At 46.1% G+C, this 21,053-nt stretch overlaps 2 protein-coding genes across 5 annotated transcripts in view; one reads left to right on the top strand and one right to left on the bottom strand.

The window, feature by feature from the left end:
- Positions 1–8,779: 8,779 nt before the first annotated feature.
- Positions 8,780–11,062, top strand: LOC144133581 (hydroxyacyl-thioester dehydratase type 2, mitochondrial-like). Of its 2 annotated transcripts, none has more exons than XM_077666768.1 (4): positions 8,780–9,187; positions 9,361–9,443; positions 10,707–10,780; positions 10,892–11,062. In XM_077666768.1, exons 1-4 carry the CDS (start codon positions 8,931–8,933, stop codon positions 10,949–10,951), a joined length of 474 nt encoding a protein of 157 aa, XP_077522894.1. In that variant the 5' UTR covers positions 8,780–8,930; the 3' UTR covers positions 10,952–11,062. The 2 variants fall into 2 exon arrangements, with proteins under 2 accessions (XP_077522894.1, XP_077522893.1); XM_077666767.1 differs by having other exon boundaries at positions 10,683–10,780.
- A 2,098-nt stretch (positions 11,063–13,160) lies between these two features.
- LOC144133577 (unc-112-related protein-like) overlaps positions 13,161–21,053 on the bottom strand; it is a 35,249-nt gene continuing 27,356 nt past the window's right edge. For all 3 annotated transcript variants that reach the window (XM_077666760.1, XM_077666761.1, XM_077666759.1), the window contains exons 9-12: positions 19,872–19,978; positions 19,146–19,361; positions 16,734–16,883; positions 13,161–14,577 (exon numbers count right to left, since the gene is read on the bottom strand). In XM_077666760.1, coding sequence (XP_077522886.1) covers positions 14,284–14,577; positions 16,734–16,883; positions 19,146–19,361; positions 19,872–19,978 — 767 coding nt within the window. In that variant the 3' untranslated portion in view covers positions 13,161–14,283. The remainder of the gene's footprint in view (positions 14,578–16,733; positions 16,884–19,145; positions 19,362–19,871; positions 19,979–21,053) is intronic.

The following is a 21,053-nucleotide window of genomic DNA, read 5'->3' as shown; positions in this document are numbered from 1 at the left end:
GGTAGGGATTTGTTGACCATGGCTAGGAATTGAGAGTCGCTCAGATCGCGGCGTCTAGTTGGACGAGACACGTTGTCAGTGATCGCGGCAACTGGTACAGAAAAACGTTCTTCAAAGCCAGCAAGTTTTAAACCACATGGCAATACTGCAGGTTCGTTGGAATGATTGACAGTCCAAAGAGTGGCATGGCCCTTGGTCACATGGACGACGCTGCGGGGTACTAGCACACTTTTCTTTGCACAGTTAAGGGAACAAGGTTCCACCACAGCATCGAAGGCATCAGAAATCGTGCTCGAGGACACAACGGGAACGAATATGGCAGACATTGCTGGAACGACGGTATCTTCAGAGACAGAAAACACTTGGGCAACCACTGGCGAGTCTTCTATGAGAGCTGACCGAAGGCCAGGACTTAACGATATGCCACCACTGCGGAAGTCGAGAGTAGCGCCGCACTGGTGCAAAAACTCAATACCGAGGATGATGTCATGCGTAGAACGAGGGAGCACCGTGAATTCAGTTCGGAACATGTGGCCAGCGATCACTACATTCACAAAACAAATACCAATCGGAACCAATGATTCTCCCCCTACACCCCGGAATATAACCGCACGATCCCAAGCGAATATTATTTTACGACCCAGACGGTTCTTGAAAGTTGAACTCATCACTGACACCGTGGCACCAGTGTCCACTAAGGCCATGACGCAAATACCGTCCACTAAAACTTCAAGGCGGTTCCTTAACATAATAATGGGCAGAGGAATTGGCACTATCGATGATCCGGCGACCGCACCTCCATCGGCCGCACACGCTAGTTTCCCGGGGACGGTGGGGAACGACGTTGGGGGGAAGGCGAGCGGCGAGAGCGGTGCGGAGGTGGAGTCAGACTTCGGTCAGAGGCAGTGGAGTCGTTCCGTGGTGGCGCGTAACTGGATGGGCGCTGAGACGATGTGAAGACACGGTCATGAACAGGCGCATTGAAACTCAGGCGAGGGTTCGACCATTGGCGCTGGGAGCGGGAAAACTGGCCCCGGCGACGGCAGAATCTAGAGATGTGACCGATCATACCACAGCGGTAACAAAGTGGTGGGTCGGGGGGGCACTCGGGATAACACTCCTCGTAGCCAGTGTCGAAACGACCATCGTACTCCGGCTGCCGCAGGTGGCGTTGCGGATGAGCTGGCGCCCTGGGGCCGGGGCGGGTGATCCGGGGAGCGTCGCTGTAATCAATGCGAGTAGCACTGGTAGGGGCCTGGGCAGACAAACTCCAAGGGGAGGAGCGGTAGGCGGGAGCCGCCTGCAGAGAACAGCTCCCATACGGGACCTCACTGCGGCGCGCAAGATCTTGATGCCGGGAGAGTTCGTCACGCACGATTTGACGAATGACGTCAGGGAGAGTCGCCGCATTCACAGGCTCGTGGAAATCCACGCTGGCGACGGTGGTGACGTTAGGCAGGCGACCGAACTTGGGAGTAATTCGACGCAGTTTTAGAGCCTCAAAGGTGCGGCAGTGCTTGATGATATCCGTGGGCGAGTCTAAATTTTCTTTACTAATAAGAAAGCTGTAGACGTCCTCTGCGATGCCCTTGAGGAGATGACCAACGCGATCTTCGTCGGACATACTGGGATTAACGACTGTGCACAGCTTCAAGACCTCTTCTATGTAAGTCGTGCAGGTCTCTCCAGGCACTTGCGCTCTCTGAAGCAAAGACTGCTCAGCGCATTTTCGTTTGGCAACAGTATCCCCGAAGCAGCTGCGGAGCTCTTCCATGAAGCGGTCCCAACTTGTTATTGATGCCTCATGGTTTTCGAACCAAGTTAGCGCGGTGCCATCGAGAAAGAAGACGACATTGGCCAGCTGAAGAGTGGCATCCCAGCCGTTGTATTTGCTCACCCGCTTGTAATTGGTGAGCCAATCATCCACGTCTTCGCCAGCCTTCCCGGAAAACGTCCGCGGCTCACGGTAGTGCTGCCAAGCGGGCGTTGCGGCGCCGGTCGGACGTGCGTCGGCTTCCTTGGGCATTTGCACGGGCAACGGTGGCAATCCGGCGATTCTTCGGCTGCAGCGGTTGCGAGAGGGATCCGTGGTGATCGACCCAGCACCTCCACCACACTGTTACAGGTTCTATATACAAATAATATTTACAAGGCAGGTCGAGAGGAGCCTGGTGCGCCGGCGGCAGGATACTTGACTTTCTCTTCTACTTCCAGCCGCCGCACGTCTTCTTTATTCCTCAGAGCCCATGCGCAGCATGTGACAATATGATCAGAAACTGACCCGAAAGAAGAAAGGAAGTAAGAGGTGCCGTAGTGGAGGTCTCCGGAATTTCGACCACCTGGGGATCTTTAACGTTCAAGGAGAGGGCTGAGTCGGGCTGGTTGGTTCATGTTGAAATGGTAGGCAAAACAGCGCTGACGGACGGGACGGAAGAAGGCGAGACAGACACATGCGCTGATACACACACACACATACAGACACAGCGCATGTGTCTGTCTCGCCTTCTTCCGTCCCGTCCGTCAGCGCTGTTTTGCCTACCATTTCATCTTTAATGTGCATTGACATCGCACAGCACACGGGCGCCTTAGCGTTTTTCCTCCCAAAAAAAAACGCAGCCGCCGCTTCCTTTCTTATTTCACTCCCTCATTTATCCCTTCCCGTACAGCGCGGTTCAGGTGTCCAACGATATGTGAGACAGATACTGCGCCATTTCCTTTCCAAAAAAAAAACAAACTTATTATTATTACTACTAACCCGAATGGAGGATACAAGGTGGGCAAATTTGTGCAAGCTTCTATACATGAAAAGTAAACACAAAAATGGACGAAGAGAACCCGAAAGCTGAGAACGAAGCACCTACAGGTGAGGGATGGGGCTCAGTAAAATACTATACCGTGAACGCGAGGTAAAAGAGACAGAAAGAAAGGTGTGGAAAGAAAGAATGCAAGAAAAACAGACGAAAACAGATTGAGCACTACAGCGCGCAGTAGCAACACGGACAAGAAACGCAATAAACGATGTTGTTAGCGCCTGTGTTTGCGTCCGTCTTGTGCTGTAGTCCCCAGTACGACGAACCAACAAGCCAGCCACTACGTATTAAACGAAAACAGGACGTAAATAAAGAGCGGTTATTTGATAACTCGCTGGGCAGTTCGTTGCTTTTTGAAGCTAGGACAGGGGCTTAGAGAATAAAAACGTACAGGTGCAAATTTGAAGAAGTGGATACTTTGTATTTGTGCGCTGTCTGTAGAACAGAAACGAAGACCATCGAACACTTGGTTTTGAGGTGCGCAGAACTTCGCCAAATGCGCCATGCTATGGTGCCCTGCCCCGAGAGAACAGCAACAGACATAGAGCGCTTGGATCTTCCGGGGAGGACGGGCGAGCGGATGAGAAAAGCGTGACATCGCGTGACATTGACGAAAGAGAGGTTAGAAGATTGGTGAAGGAAATCAAGGGAGGGGTTAATTTGGAGAGGAAAAGATAGTCAAACTAGACATTTTAAAGCGAAATAGAGGGAAAACAAAAAAATTACAAGCAGGAAATTGCAGGCAAGGTGGCGCGAGCTGCTGCCCGATACAAATAATAATGTTATCATCATCCATCCACCCATCATCATCATCATCACCATAGGGCCATATTTTTACCTACACTAGCGTAGCCAATGTAGCATGGGTTAATTTTTTTTTTACCAGTGTATAAAAAGTGTAGCCCCGCTTACCTACACGAACGTATTTTTTTATGCGCAGTGTGGCACAATAGCTACACTTTCTACACCGCTTTTTTTTTGGAGGTGTAGGCTAGCAGACGAAAAAAGAAGGCGCGCGTTTCAAACGCACAACGGCATTTTGTGACTGTAGCGGTTGGAGCGCAGCCTCGCAAGTCTGTGAAGTTCGTCCGCCTTGACGATGGCAGCGTTATGGCTATGCACCCACGAGACTGACAGCGACAACCTTACCTTCTACGAAGATAAAAACTGCTTACACGTCTTAATGTGCGTATTTTAGTCTGCCGAACTCTACTTCGCGTTTAGGTAAGCCGCGTTCGTTCTGTTGGTATCGGCGCTGAGCGACCCACGTGAAAAATTTTATTTTGCATACATGGTCATCTACGTATCTGTTTAAGTTAGTGCGAAGCTCCCTACGCTTACAGTATCGTATTTCATGTCTGTGCATTAATAGGGCGGCGCCTCAAAGCGGTCGGTCAGGCCGCTGGCTGAGAGCCGGGGAACAGCCATCGAAAGTCGCACCCCGTATGCCGCGGAACGCCGGCTTCAACGCGAAGCAGAACGCTGTTCCCCTAGGCACGACAGAAGCATGGATGCTTTGTATTTCGCACGAGGAACTCGTCGCCGACCCTTCTTCCGACGATGAACTTATATACTGAGCAAAAAATTCAGCGACAATTGCATGATGTGCTCCATGCATCGGCTGAGCAAACGATACAACTTGGTGTGTTGCGCTCCATTTGATGGGTAACAAAAATGCCCATTGCATTTATTTACTTATAAACGCCATGCAAAAACAGTTTGCAGTATATATTCTTTATTTCATCTTGTAATATATTCCGACGACCCTAACATTCATGGTGAATTCCAATCGCAGGCCCGGAGCGGTCTGCACGCTCGGTGACAGAGCGCCCGAATCCGGCGCAGAGCGCGCGAACTGAAATTGCGGTTGGAGTACACTTGCTCTGGCCAGAGCATGTAGGTGGCGCTCGCGAACTGCTGGTATGAATTTTCAAAGGGTTAAACTGGGATGCAAGGAACATTTATGGCCAAAAAGGAAAAGCGGCAGGGAAGCAAACACCCCTTGGCTTTGCATACCTGTGGACAGGGGCTAATGCCAAAGAGGAAAACAGGAAAATGTTAGAATGTATTGCAAGCGACATTGATGAGCTAGGAGGACAGGGCGAGATAATTATATTAGGCGACATGAATGCACACATAGAAGACCTGGATGGGTGCACGGGTTCGACAGGAAGCATGCTGCTGGATATGTGTGACAGGCATGGTTTAGTTGTATGCAACAGTACTGAGAAGTGTGAAGGGCTCATAACATGGGAGGCAGGGAGTCTGCACACGGCGATAGATTATGCACTTATGTCACATAGGATGTATAATAAATTACGGTAATGAGCATAGATGAACATGGTTCTAGAAGTCTAGGTAGTGACCACAAACGTATCAAGTTGAGTTTCAGAAGAGAAACCAATGTAGGACTGAAGCGAGATGAGCAATCAGAGGGGAATTTTTACTCAGAAAACCAATTGGAAACAGCAGCCAAACAAATTGAGAAAGTAATTTTTGAGGATAATGAAACAGAATGGACTTATACCAAATTAATTCGATTACTAGAGCTAGAGCTAGCTAAGGCGCGAATAAGGCTAAAAGGGAAAAGACGCAAACCCAAGAATTGGTGAGATGGGGAGGTCAAGAGAGCGATAGAAAAACGTCGGGAAGCGTCCAGGCAACACAGATATTCCAAAAAGAGGGGGGAACCCGAAGTTGAAGTAGACAGAAAATAGGATACCTTCATAAAGTGTAGAAGGGAAGCATCCTATTTCATTAATGAGAAAATTAGAAGAAAGGGTGCCCAATGGATGTTAAAAAAACAAAAAGGATAGAAAAGCAGCTCAAAAATTCTGGAAACACCTAAATGCAATGAGTAATAAGACTAGGCTAGAGCAAAGGTTTATGGTTACAGATCAGGGTACGTATTCGACTAGAAGGGTATAAAGCAATAAAACACATAGGCACAAGGATGGCAGAAAATTTTAAATAAAGAAATGTTGTAGATAATATATCGGAGGATAGACCAGTTACTGCAATAGCTTCACTTGAGCAAGGAGAGTGGGAAAGGGCAGAGAAGAAGGTTCCTAGTGGCACATCAACAGGACCAGATGGTAGTCCGATTATGTTGATAAAGAAGCTAGGACCAAAATCCAAGCAAACATTAATACAGGTAGTGAATAAAATGATAGTGGATGGGAAAGTCCCCAATGAATGGCGATTAAGTAGAATGAACATGATATATAAGGGAAAGGGGGACAAAGCTGACGTAACTACCGTCCCATAACAGTGACATCTTTGGTTTACAGGGTGGTGAGGCAGATTATAAAGGATAGATTGCAGACTTGGGTGGAGAACGAGAGGGTGCTAGGGGAACTACAAAATGGGTTCCGGAAACAAAGGCGGTTGGAGGACAATCTATTTTCATTGACGCAGTGTATCGAGATTGCTGAAAAGGAACACAGGCCCCTATGGCTAGCATTTCTGGATATTAGAGGAGCCTATGAGAACGTTATTCAAGAGTATTTGTGGGACATACTGGGCGCATTGGATGCGCAAGATGGAGTAATTAATCTTTTAAGAGATATATATAAAGGTAACAGAGTGCTTATAAAACGGAAAAAAAAAATGTATCGGGGCCTGTAGAGATACAGCGGGGCTTAGGCAAGGATGTCCTCTGTCACCTTTGTTGTTCATGTTGTACCTGCAAAGGTTGGAGACCAAGCTAGAGAGGAGCGGACTAGGCTTCAACCTTTCTTTTTTCAAGCAAGGAGAATGGATTAAACAGTCATTACCGGGACTAATTTATGCGGATGATATGGTGCTAATGGCTGACAACAAGGAAGATTTACAGAAGTTGATAGACATATGTGGTACAGAGGGAGATATAGATTAGGTTTCAAGTTTAGTAAGGAAAAATCTGCAGTCATGATATTTAATGATGAGGGCGGTGAGCATAGAATACAGGAGTTCACGCTAGAGGTAGTGGATGAGTACAAATATCTTGGGGTGTGGATAAATAACGGTGCGGAGTATCCGACAGAGCATGAAAAATATGTAATGAATAAAGCTAGTAGGAATGCAGCTGTCATGAAAAATAGGGCACTGTGGAATTACAATAGATATGAAGCGGTAAGAGGGATCTGGAAAGGGGTGATGGTTCGTAGCCTGTCTTTCGGCAGTGCGGTCCTGTGCATGAGACCAGATGTTCAAGCAAGGTTAGAAATTAAACAACGTGGTGTAGGGAGGCTAGCATTGGGAGTACATGGCAATTAATACACCAAATCAGGGCGTACAGGGTGATATGGGATGGGCGTCGTTCGAGAGCAGAGAAGCTAGCAGTAAGATATCATTTGAGGAGCGATCCAGAAAAATGGGGGAAAAGCAGTGGGCCATGAAAGTTTTCAGATACCTGTATATAAAGAATGTTGACACGAAATGGAGAAAGCGAACTAGAAAATTGACAAGCAAATATCTGGACAGCAGTAAGGGGGTAAATCCGCAATTATTGGTTAAGAAAAAGGTTAAAGAAACAGAGAGCTCTGTGGAAAACAGGGATGCTGACGAAATCGTCACTGGGAACATACAGGATCTTTAAGCAGGAAACTGCCAAAGAAAATATCTATGATAATTGTAGGGGAAGCTCTTTGTTGTTTGAGGCAAGGACGGGAGTTTTGCGGACTAAGACGTATAGATTCAGGTACCAGGAGATAGACACTTTGTGCATTGCGTGCGGAGAGGAGGAGGAAACGGCTGAACACTTGACACTTTTCTGTAAAGGGCTTCACCCTGCAGTGGAAAGCAGCGGGGCTGATTTACCCAATGCATTGGGGTTTAAGGACAGTGAAGGGAAAATAGATTTTAAGCGGGTATAAGTAACCAAGCGAAGGTTATATGATCGGTGGCTAAAAGAAAGACAAGAGTAAAATTTCATAAGTCATGGCTAGGTGGCTTGAGCCACCGCCCGATTTGAAGGGTTCAGCCGTATCCATCCACCCATCCATCCATCCATCCATCCATCCATCCATCCATCCATCCATCCATCCATCCATCCATCCATCCATCCATCCATCCGTCCGTCCGTCCGTCCGTCCGTCCGTCCGTCCGTCCGTCCGTCCGTCCGTCCATCCATCCATCCATCCATCCATCCAGGAAGTTCCTTGCGCTTGCCCGCGCTTGTTGGTGGTGGTGGTAGTGGTTATATTAAAGATACTAGTAAAAAGGAAGGAAAAGATTTTTGCTAGCCCCGGCATCTGCCATCGATACTGAAGCACCTGAGCTGGGGCAGCGGAAATAAAGGACAGCAGGCAGAATGGAGAAATGAAATGAAAGAGGTGAGGGGACAGGAATAAAGGATAGGGGGAGAAGTAATATGTACAAACTATTTACACAATAAGAAATGTGACCAGGTTGTGCCACCGCGCTTTTTGCGCGATTCAGTTTTGAGTCCATAGCGGCGGGCGAGGCTGATCGTCTGCTACGGAACACGGAGAGGAGCCGGCGCGGCGGACGCGACAAGCCGCCGGAAATGGAGGACGCCGCTAGCGCCGCTGAAAAAGAACGTCACGCAAACTTCCGGTCGACTGCGCCGATTTCGGCGGAGCAGTCCCGACTGCTCCACAGAGCAATCTCGGCTCAGCAACCGCTCCCTGTCTACCTTGTTGGTGGTAGTAGCTCTATGCTGTCTACGGTTGGAAGGCGCGATCCGTGGCTCAGATCTGCGTTTGGAATACAGTTGCTCCGAAAAGAGCAGAAAACGTTGCTCCCTAAGTGCTCCAACTTGCGTTTGGAAGTCACCATCAGAGCTTGTCGTCCGCTCCCGAGGACGGCGAGGCTCGGTATCGCGCTATTGGCTGACGCTCGTGCAGTCGAGTGCAGCGCCTTACGTCATAGCTTTAGCCCCGCCCTCCACTCGCCTAGGCGAGCTTGCACGAATTCAGTGTAGGTGAAAAAAAATAAATTTGTTTTTTTTTTGAAGAGATTTTTTTCACGTTGGTTTACAGTTGTCCTGCATAAGGTAGCGCGTTTCAGAGAGGTAACGTCAATCATCCATCCAGTGCTTGTGCGGTCTCTCTTGCCGCTTGATGGTCATTTGTTCAGAACACAGGTGATTGGCAGCATGAAAGGCCTGCATGGCAAATGGCAATGGCTCTGGGTCCACGTTTAGCGCGCGCTGCCGTGCTTTGCGCGAAGCGAAGTTTATTCGCGCCGAATTTCAACGGCAGTCGCTGTCTCTCAGTCGGCGATGTGGCGAGCGTTGAACGAATATTCACACCAGCGGATGTCGAGGCGTTTGCTGCTCTATCAGGTGACAGCAATCCGATCCACCTGGACTCCACCTACGCGAAAAGCAAAAATTTGCCGGCTTGTGTTGTGCATGGTGCACTCATAAATGGGTGAGTACAATTATCTATCGTGCACGCATCTGTTAAAGTTTTAGCAAGGGCATAGGAACAGCAGCTAGGGCAGCTGCCAAACTGCTATTTATCAACACTCGCGATCTAATCCAACCTCGAACTATTCCGTCGAGTGCGTTCAGCAATTTTATTATTTTTTTTTTTTGCTATAGTTTGGTGTCTGCCGTTATCGGAACAAAGCTTCCAGGACCTGGCTGTGTCGTCGTCCATCAAGTGCTCGAGTTCCCCAAACCACGTGAGTTTCGATGTGTTGCAGTTGCAAAATCACCTTCGCGTTCCCCTCTTTATTAACCAACTCGTTGACATTAGGTGAGGTTAGCAGAATGTTACGTCAAAAGTTGCTACAGCGCTAGATTTTGTTTTCAGCTGAAACGAGCGCGCGTTTTCAACGGTGTCGATGTAGTTTTGTTGTATCTTCATTGTTGCAAAAATATTGGTGTTGTACGTAGTACATACGTGTATACCACTAATGTGAATAGTCAGATTGCTGCAAATTTCTGGCGCCTTTGCTGCAGCCGAATCTCCATCACTCATGTGAGATGTTGTTTCATGACGATATAGTCTTTCACACGTATTACGCAGTTGAAATCAACCGTTCGTTGGATGGTGACGATATTTGTTTCACCTTGTGTGATGCATATATGGCTGCATGTCCTCTCCTGCGTTTCTGGTGCTTCTGCTGAAACCAGCACTTTTTCGGGCTCAGGTTAAGTGTTGACGGTCATGCCTATGATTCAGTCAGGTGCAAGAACTGCACTAACAAACTACGCTTCTATTTCCGTTTTGTGCTCAGCTACCGGAATCTGCATCGCGCATTCTTATTCTTTTAGCGTTAAAAACATTTCAATACATGAACAGCGCTAACCTTGCGCATAGTTCGTGGACCTTAGCAAAACATTTAATGCTGCTCACTACGAGCTGCTTGTTGCAAAGCTCTTGCAAATGGATATCAATTCTGTTAGTACAATCTTACATTTGTTATTGCCCCCACACAACATCCAGTATTTCTTCTACGTGCTGTCAACTAAAATGTTTAGAAGTATCTGTGTTCAAGGCTACACTTTTCTCTGGAGAGACATTACATCACTGTGTAATTTTTACTCTCAAAACTTGTTCTTATATTGATTGCAAAGCTGTATGCATAGAATTTAGTGTGTTCAGTTATTTTACTCTGTTGGAAATGTTCTCTTACTAAAAGTTAAAAGAATTAGAGGTGTTGTTTGTTGTAGAAAAACATTTCAGCTGCTCCACATGTATGTTACTGTGCAGTGAATTTCCAAATAATTCTGCTGTTTGGCCATCTTACTGAACCTTTTTTTGGCCATCAGCCTTCCACAACTAGTAGTCTGTGGTTAAACAGGCTAAATGAACTCTAGCATATTAGGATTGCTCCCAAGATATATTTAGGCATTTTTCACAACTACTTCATGATGTTAAAAACACCTGAGATGTGAAATGACCATTGTTCCTCTAGTCCTTGTTGGCGAACCGGTTTCAGCACGTGTGGAAGTGACATTCATCCGGAAGTCCATTGTTCACTGCACCTACGAATGCAAGGCTGGACCCCAAAAAGTGAGTCTGGTCCAAATGTTTTTTTTTTTTTTCATAGAAGTGTGTGCTTTGAAAACATTTCTGCTTTGTGTGGAACGAATTGTGGACACTGCCTTTTCTTTTCCACTCCAGGTAGTCATGACTGGTGAAGTCAAGCTATTTATCAGGCCTGAAGGTGTTGCTATAACTTAAAAAGCAAGTAATGAAACCACAAAGAAGTCTGTTGCTTTTCAGTTGCAAAATTTGGGCACGTGTATGCTAGCACATTTGCAGTGCTAAAAATAAATTCACACGCACACAGCGCTATGAGCCATGCTAGTTTCCATCTTGGATAGTTAGAAGAAAAAAAATTATTTTCTGCACTGTTCGAGATGAGACTTAACACACTGCATAATACCCGTCAGTCCAAATATTTTCTAACGTGCTTTAGTGCAAATCATACTGTTTAACTTTTCTTATCGTGTGTGTAAATGTCTTTTTTTTTTTTCATCCTGCTTTTCTAGTTCATTTTGTTCTTTGTTAAGGCAGTGAGTGGTGTACATCTAAATGTGCGTGTGTGTGTGTGTGTCTCCCTCCCGTTCACTTAAAATGCCAATTAAGCTCAAGAGATGTGGGCTGACTTTGAGGATAAACTTTATTCTCTCTTAAATAATAAGATGACAGTAAGTTCATTTGGGTTACATCGTAACATTGTGTAAAACACTCACAAGGCACTTTCACAAAAATGTCACGACTCAGAAGACACTGCATTAACAATGCTCTCTGTGCGTCAAAAGCCACGCCACACCATGTAACAACCATGGCAGTTTATTGAGTCATCCAACAAGTTCTAAGTTCCGCTGGGCATAAACATTGTTCAACAGTTTCCTGTGTCTTTCCCTCCATCTCTGAAGTCCGCTTGCGTAACGAAGTGCAGACATTAAAAAATATATAGCAACCACGAAATGATCGGCATTCATTTTTCATAAGCGACAGGCAGATTGAATTGCATCTTGTGGCTAAAAGGACTTTGATACACTAATGCTATTCGACTATTAGTATAATTGCACTGTGTTGGTAGCCACTGAAGGCTGCATAAAATATAGTGGCAATATTATAAAAAGCAAGCCTCTTCATTACAAAGTTTGCATAAACATGCAAAAAGTTGCAGTGCTTGCGGCATAGCACGGTTGGGCAAAGTTTGTATTTGTTGCTAATGCGAGAAAACTTGCTGAAAATTTTTTGGCAGCTTAAACCACCAGAGAAAGGTTGCAGTAATTGTCCTATTTACACGTGCAATTGGCTGCTTGCCAATGGTGTCAGAAATAATTGTCCAGCGAGCCTATCTCTTAGACAACAACCATCACACTTCTCAGAGTGAAAACAATTGTGCAACACAGCAAATTCATATGAAATGGATGAGAGCACAGCGATGCAACCACAGAAGTAAACCAACTGCTTGCCTTTATAAAGCTTCTCAATCAAGCAGTTACTTGTCCTCATTCGACTATGTTACAGGTGGATAATTACATAGTAGTAGACTATAGCATTTTATAGTTGCATACATAATGTATATATATATATATATAATAGTGGATGTGCCAAAATGTAACTTTGTCCAAAGGGTTTGATTCTATCTGACTGCAGATAATGGTGGCTGCACACATTTGCACGAAACTATTGGTGCACCGCAGCGGTGGCTCAGTGGTTACGCCGCTTGGCTGCAGACCCGGCTGCGGACCCCGCCGTGGTGGTCAAATTTCGGCGGAGGAAAAATTCTAGAGGCCCGTGTACTGTGTGACGTCAGTGCACGTTAAAGAACCCCAGGTAGTCGAAATTTCCAAAGCCCTTCACTATGGCGTCCCTCATAGCCAGAGTCGCTTAGGGATGTTAAACCCCCATAAACCAAACAACTATCAGTGCCACCAGGAAAAGTGTGTGCAATTTCTGTGATTTCTTTCAATGCGATATATATATATATATATATATATATATATATATATATATATATATATATATATATATATATATATATATATATATATATATATATTAGGCTGATATAACCTTGGAAGCAGCCAGTAGAAAACGCAAGTAATTACATGCAAATCTATCCCTAAAGCCACCTCGATTTGATGTGAAACCTTTCCTGCTGCAATATAAAACATCCACTGTTAAGGTGCTAGTATTCTGGATAACCTAGGAGCTGTGTACTGTCTGGAACAGTGTTTTCCAGTTCACTATGTGTACAAATTTTTAACTGGCAGCAGTTAGCACTTTTCTCTGTGTTGTACATTACAAGGCCTGTCAGCCAAAAACTTGGCACTCACACTTGCACATGTCAACATGAAATACACATTCCAAGTTGAATTGCATCACAACCAATCACCACTGATAATAGACTCTCGGTGATGTCCATGTGTTCTTCCCCAAGATAATCGTAAATATGCACACACAACATCTATCACTGTTGACGGATGGTGGTCTTGGAGGGGAGGAAATAAAATCTGGAAGTGTGAAATGAGAAGTTGCAATGCCATTGTTTTATGGTATATGGCTGTGTAAAACACTGCAGCCATGCTGGAGGCCCACAAAATGTTTGGTGGCTCAGGCGCACTCAGAATCAACAAACTCTTACTGTTGCCTCATGTTCTAGCCTCTTAAAGATCGGAGGAGGGAGGGGGGGTACCCGTGCTAACTATGTAATGTGCCCATCATTGTGGTATGCAATATACCCATCATTGTGGGTGGCAAACAGGTGTGTTCCATTATTGAAAGTGAATTAAATGCAGCCAAAGTTTATGTACATGTCTACTGAATACATATACACTCTTTGTGTCTAGTTTATTTACTAATATTTATGATTCCTTTGTGCAGTTCTTTAAAAACGGGGTTCACCCCAGCAACACAGCTTCCGCCTGCCGCTGAAAGCAGTTTCACAATGCGGACATTTCTGTATCCTGAAAACAAACAATGCATTTTCCGAGACAAGTATAATCAACAATGTGGTTAAAAGTTGCTGCCGACGCAAAGTTTTTAAACAAAATGAAAGTCACCCAAAAATTCACTGCAGCTGACATTAGTGCATCCATATCAGCAGTCGAAAAAAAATCATTTAATTTGGGCCTGCTCTCGCTGGCACATGTCATTGACTTAACGACAACATGGACATCGAAAAAAGTCCAAAATGCAGCATTGCACGTTGACTGTGATAGCATGCAGGCGAGGTGATGTAAAGAGTCTCTGGCGCCAGGTGTAAGGTCAACAACCTGGCCCCTGCAACTGGCAGTCAACATTTCCTTCTCGCATCGTCTCGAATTCTGTGATGATGATGATGAGGACCCCTGGAGTTGAAAACGCTAGTCTTGTGTGTGCCGTTGAGAGGCTGAAGATGGCACCACCATCTTTTCCTCGAACCGTCTTGTCCTGTCGACAAGGACCTGCAGCTCAACATGCAAGCCTCGTGTGTCCCATCGCAAGGCACCAACGATGAATGTGTTTCCAAGACGGCAATTTCGTTCGTGCCACTTGGAGCCTTTGCCACCTCAGACCCATCCACCAGTGAGCTTGTGGAAGAGCTCCTCGTTGAGCGCCTGGTTCTGATCCTTGGAGCGCATGCTGAGAAAGATGTATCCGCCAATGAACTCGTGCACTGTCTTGCAGTCAGCGCTGAGGCACGAGAAGGCGACACGCTGGTCCTCCTCAAACTGGACATTCATCTGCTTCACCTCCCAGTTGACATTCCAGGCCATCATGGTGTTGAAGCGCCACGTCTTAATGTGGTCACCCGTCGACAGCTCCATGCGCATCAGCCGGTTGAAGGCCACACCCAGCAGCTCCTGTGTAGCGTCAGACAAAAAAAAAAGAGGTCGGGCACCGTTCACCATCGTCGTCATCAGCTGTTCCCACGCCAGCCGTGGCTAACAATCCTTTTTCACATTTTTAATGAATGCAATGGGTGCAGACTATAGAACAGGCACCATTCAGAAGGTGAACTGTACACCAACCTGTTATATTCCCTAGAAAAAGAAAAAAAGAGACCACAATGCTTCCTGAAACTACAATATTCTGTCTAGCTGGTGGTTAAAGGTTTCCCTGCAGGTGTCCCGAAGTGGCAGCACAGACCTGTATGTCAATGCCCTCCAGCCAATCAGCAAATTTTATGACTGTCCCCCGATGAGGCTTCTAATGCTATCACACTAAAAACAAGGAACTCCAGTGTATGTTCTGTACACACAGACCAGAGTTGAGAGCCAGTCTAGAGCGCAGCCATTCTCTGCCGACAGCGGGGCTGTGATAGCTCCCCGGCCACACCTGTACAATAGCCGCGATTTACTGCCCTTCGGGCGCTAAAAAACATTGCCGGGCATACTTCCACAGCGCGGTTGTGTTGCAGCAAGTTTTTGCGTATCAAAGAGATAACGTTGATGCATTAATCAGGACATTTACCTTGACATTCATGTGAACAGCATTCACACTTAGCACGCGCTATTGCTGCTGCCCTGGTGCTCAATCGCAGAAAAAACATTTTTGGTCAATATCAAGCATTAGGAGGAGTATGGCTAGCATGCAGTTCCAATTCCAATGGGCTCTTAATCCTCCCTGCCAGACATAAAGCACTCCCACAGATAGGGCCGTGTTGTTGCCTGCGTGGTGGTGCACCAGTCACGTCAACAAATTGTCTATGAACTCAGCAGAGTCGCAGGGCTAACAGATAACCAGTTTTTTTCATGCTTTATGCTGGCTGGTTCATAACACCATAGTTTTGCTTAATTTATTAAATCCGGAATAAATATTAGCAGAGAAGCCAGCTTTCACGAATTCTGCGGCCCGAAATTGTGTCTATTTTATTCGAAAACTCTTGGCGCGTGTGACAGCATCGCACAGGTGTTTGGCCAAATGTCTTAGAATGTAATAAAATTGTGTATATTTTGTGGTGACCCAGGCAGAGACCAACAGCAGAAAGACACTATGGTCAGCCCTTTGCCCTGTCGATTCCCCTGACGGACGGAAATAGCAACTTAAATTGTTAGCGGCCGTGCTTGCATTCCTGTACATAAAACGTGTTTAATGCAAACAATAGCAAGCTCAGCGCATGGATGCCAAAGACCAACTACTGGTGATCAAAAACACACATTTTGCCTGGAGAACCTGAAGTCCGCAGCTCACCAATCCAATTATTTTTTGCAGATCGCTACACCATCAAGTAAAATCAATAAATCTACATTCTGATGCATAAAATTGTCATCACAGATGGCCATGCATGTAAAGACAAGCAACAAATGACACACCAGGGCAGAAATCTGGTTGTAAGTACCGGTATCCAGTCCGTAACCCTACCTGGTCGGCTACCCTTGGATGTCACCTTAACGAGTAATAATGTGCGTCAGACAACCGTAGTACTGTCTGATAGAGGGAAAATAAATATTGATGCACAGCACGCACCCACATATGTTAGCTGGTGGAGTGCGTCAACGACAAAAGTGAAGAACACGTCTACACACACACTCATTCTAGTAGTGCCCACGCCAATAAATGGCGCCTGGTGTCGAGAACCCGCAGCCTGTGGGCGAGGGTAAAAAAAATCTGGTCTATAGGTATGACTGTGACAGCCCCCAGACAGACAGCCTTTTACCGACACATTTTTACACGTCAAACACTGTGCGCTACAGCGAAGCCATAGTGCAGGCCTCTGGAACAGTTAACTTGGTAATGATTTGTTTCCCCATTTACCACTAATAGATGCCACTTGTGACATCGTGCCACTTGTGACATCACGACTGATAGCTGAATGAGAGTAATGTTAGTTGCTAGTGTCAATATTGAAGGCGAAGCTGACCAGTGGAGAGGAAGCAGAAGTATCGTCGCAAAATGCAGCCCTTGGATAAATTCTGATCCCTTGATGTGAACCGCAATCTCAGTACTCGAGCCAAGTTCACTCTGGCCTTCGAAACCACCTGTGCAAGTCGCCTATGCTTCAGAAGTGTCAACCCACCTCCTTCTTGCTGCCACTGAAGCGGACGATGAAGAGCGAGATGCCAAACTCGGGCAGCGCCTGCCAGGCCTTGATGAAGTTCATCTTGGCATCGACCAGGCCGAGGTCCTTGACATTCCCGTGCGCTTCCACAATCCTCTGGACAATAGTCTGCACACAGGGACAGTATGCACTGGTTATTTTCCTCTGCTGCTGAGCACGAGGGTTCATGGGCTCAACCCTGCCGTGGCAGACACATCTCACAGGGGCAAAAAGTGGCTGCCCTGTGCAGCCCACGGGCATAGATTTCGCAAACAATGGAAAAAAGTTACGAGAAAGAAGGCAGGAGGGGCTGCACTCAAAAGCTAGCCCTATAATTCGAGAGTGTCGAACATGCCCCATGGTTATAAGATTAAAATTTATGTCCCATCAACATAAAGGCAGTGGTGGAGATTAAAGAAAAAAAAAAAGTGGCTTGGCTCTGCTAAATACAGCCAAGCCCACTTATCGCGGTCGCAGTTATAACAAATGCTAGCTTATAATGACTGAGGGCGGCATTACTGTCAAAACACAGTGAAAGCTCGTTATAGCAAACCGGTAAAAAATTGTAAGCTAGTTCGATATAGCCGAAATTCGTAATATAAAATGTTGCAAAAAAACTAGCAATGGAGAAGCTAAATTTAGTCAGCGAAAGAACAGCAACGAGTAGATATTTTCCCGTAGTTTTGGCACCGTTTCGAAGCCACTTGCGGCGAATGCGGAGGCCTCAAAAAATAGTGGCAAACGTTAGTTAAGTTGGCTTCACCGTACAGCACCGCTGCACACGGCAGCAGATAACACCAGCGAAGGCAGCTTCCTCGCATTACAGTGGTATCATGTAAAAAAGAAACTGATGCCACGACAAAAGCTATCGCCGTTTTCACCACCTCCATCTGTGATAGTCGTAGTAAGTACTGAATCTTTATTGAAAATTAATGCCGCCAAAAACAAACCACAAGAACATTTTACCTACACTAACGCTTGGTTCTCAACGCACTGAAATAGCGGCATCAGTAAAGTGTCTAAGTGTGACACTCCAGTGCAATCTTTCATGGGACATACACATCGACAATCTGGTTAAAAAACTTGCAAAATGCACAGGCATGTTATGCACTATTTCTACTTTCTACCTAACCTTTCATATTGTCATCTGGTGTGGGGTACAACAACATGCTCAAATACATATAGGTTACAGAAAACACAAAAAAAAAGGTCATTCGAATCATTGCAAATGCCGTTTACTGGTCACACTCAACCTCTTTTTGCATCATTAAAAGTAACTCTAATTAACGACCTATATAATTTATTGCTATCTAAACGATATGAAAGAAAACGGAAAAATCATGACGCATTCTTTGATGGCACAGCTAACTTATGGCCCAAAGCTAATTACTACACAACACGTAACAAACGATGTCTGGTATGTGCCATTCTTTCGTACTAATTACGGTCGTGAAATGCTCCAACATATAATTCCAAATCTTCTTAACCGGCGCAATGAGCCCTGAGGACCTAATGGTACGTTTTTTTTTTCTTACTGCAAGTTTGCTCCGTTCTCCCTTTTTCTCTTCTTATTGTTATTCTTCATTTTGAATTCTTCATGAGCGTTTCGTGTTAATTTTGCCAACTTCACTTATTTATTATTGCAAGAGGATGTTCACTAATTTTTTATTGAATATGATGTTTACCTGTGCACTGTAGTCTTTTATTTTTATTGTTCTGTCCGTGTTCTGTTGCTGCCGGTTTTTATGTGCGGGGGTGCGCTCCTCTGTCAAGCCAGTCGTAGGCTTTTTGAGTGCATCCCTAACATCCCTGATGTTGAAATAAAGGTATTTGTATTCGTATTTGAATGCAATCCATGTCACCATCAGACTCAACTGTGGTTGGCATTGCTCAATGATACTCCCTGTACAAAGAGCAACGCCAAGGAATAGCATGGTGATGTAATTCATTATGTGTCCAGTGGCATATTGACATGAGCTCTATGGACCCAAGAGTGACATGAAAACACACCCAAAAAATTGCCAAAAAACTGACGAATGCTTACTGCGCATGTGTAATGTGAGATGCGCTAGCGGTGCTGGTCCATCGAAGCTAGAGTCACTAAAAGCTTTTCCCGTGACTAATCAAGGCACCCAACACCACACTAAAGCACCTGGAAAAGCTTGGAAAAAATTTCCAGCGACTCTGCGCCGCTCCAGGGAGTGGCGCCCTTTATACACAGAAGCGCCAGTTGGCGCCGGTGGGGGATGCCAGAAATCCCTACGGCGGCGAACGGTGCTCTTTGCGCTTTGTTTCTTCACGTTACGCTGACGCCCAAGAACCCAGAAAACGCAACTGCCTTCCGCCATTGCAGCCCCTTACATGAATGCAACGGCATCCAGCACGACTAACCTGCTTGCTCTTGATTTTCTTGATGAAGCGGGGAGCGACAAAGTCCTCGACGTCAATGTCAAGCTGGGAGGGCACCAGTGCGGGGGCTGGGGCTGGCCTCTGCAGCTGCAGGAACTGCTGAATGGAGTGCACCTCAGCCTCATACGAGGCGTCTGCCATGGTCTTGCCCTTGGCCGCCAGACGGCAGCCAGCCATCCACTGGGCATACTGGTCCTCCTGTTGGGCACACACAGGGAGAGCCAGACATGCTATGAACTCACATGCGCTGGTGCCACCAAACCTCGAAAAACTTTGTCTGAGAACCACATGAAAAGTTTGCACAGCGGTGGCATAAGCTGTCATTGGCACTTCATTTGCACATACTCTTTTCTAGTTTGAAGATATGCTTGGAAGCACACGGAGAAAACCTGCGCTGTAGCCTCGGTGTCGGTGCCAGGCATTCAAAGAATTTACAAATATGATTGTGCAGCCTGTATTGTGGAAGGTCACAAAAGGGGGAAAGTGGCCATTCATGCAACGCTAATGATGCACACCCCACAATGAAATCATCTAGCCACAATGGGCAGAAATTCTCAGCGCACACCCGTCTCAGGAGACAAAGCAGGAACTAGCTGAGTCTGCAATGGTCAGCAAATCTTTCTTCCTCACTTTTTTGCAGGTGTAACAAGGTCATGACTAACAGAAGCACAGCAGCTGCACTGCATTTTTCACAAAACTGGCGCCTACCGTTTCGCAGCGAAGCCAGTACTCTGTCATGCCTTCGGGTCCGGGCACTTCAAGGCGAATGCCGTATTTTCCTTGGGCGAGGTAGACGTCAGGGGTGACCTCAGACCCTGGAAGAGAGAGGAACTAGCAGCTCAGTTACTAAGAATGAAGGGTCAAAAGTTGCCCCAGCTAATCTGGGCCTGTACTGTCGCAACTATAGACCAGAATCTGAAGCCGTTCTCCAAAGTGGCCATTTTCAGCCGACTGGCACACTGTGGTGCAGGCGTTTCTTTGAGGACTGCGGGGCTGCAGCAGCTCCGCAGCCACACCTGCATGTAGCCGCGATTCACTGCTCTTTGGGCGCTAAAGAAACATTGCCGAGCATATTTCCACAGCACGGTTGTGCTGCAAGAACTCCGCGTTATCAAAGGGACAAAATTGATGCCTTAATCATGACATTTAGTTTAACATTTACATTAATTGTGCCGGCGCTTAGAACGCACTCGTGCAATTGCTACCGCCTTGGTACTCCATCGCAGAGAAAACATTTTTGGTCAATATGAAGCATCAGGAGTATAGCTAGCATGCAGTTTCAATACCAATGCACTCTTAATCGTTCCTGATGGCCATAAAGGGCTCCCAAAAAACTGTTGTCGCCAGCAATGGTGGTGCGCTGCGCTAGTTATATCAACAAAGTATCGTTGTGAGCTGAACTGAGTCGCAGAGCTAACAAAAAACAAAGTTTGTCGTGGTTATGCTATCTGGCGCAGGAAAATATATTTTCACTGAATTTATGAAAGCTTGAATAAATATTAGCAGAGAAGCCAGCTTTCACGAATTCTGCGGACCGAAGTCTGGTTTAAATTTTATTCGGAAGGTCTTGGCACGTGTGACAGCATCGTATAGCAGTTTTGCCAAGTGTTATAGAACGTAATAAAATGGTGTATATTTTGCAGTGATTCAGACATATGTGCCAACAGCAGGAAAATACTGCGGTCAGCCTTTCACCCCACCTATCCCTCAGACATACATGCAGGAATAGCAACTTAAATTGACAGCGGTTGTGCTTACATTTCTGTGCATGAAATGTGTTTAACTGCAACAATAGGAAGCTGAGCGCATGCATGCCAAAGATGCACTGGTGATTAAAAACACACCCTTCGCCTGGACAACCTTCAGTCTGCAGCTGGCCGATCAGGTTAT

Source organism: Amblyomma americanum, chromosome 5 (genome assembly GCF_052857255.1).
Source record: "Amblyomma americanum isolate KBUSLIRL-KWMA chromosome 5, ASM5285725v1, whole genome shotgun sequence".
NCBI lineage: Eukaryota > Metazoa > Arthropoda > Arachnida > Ixodida > Ixodidae > Amblyomma > Amblyomma americanum.
Note: the sequence above shows the minus strand (reverse complement) of the source record. Positions and strands in the feature narration are given on the sequence as shown.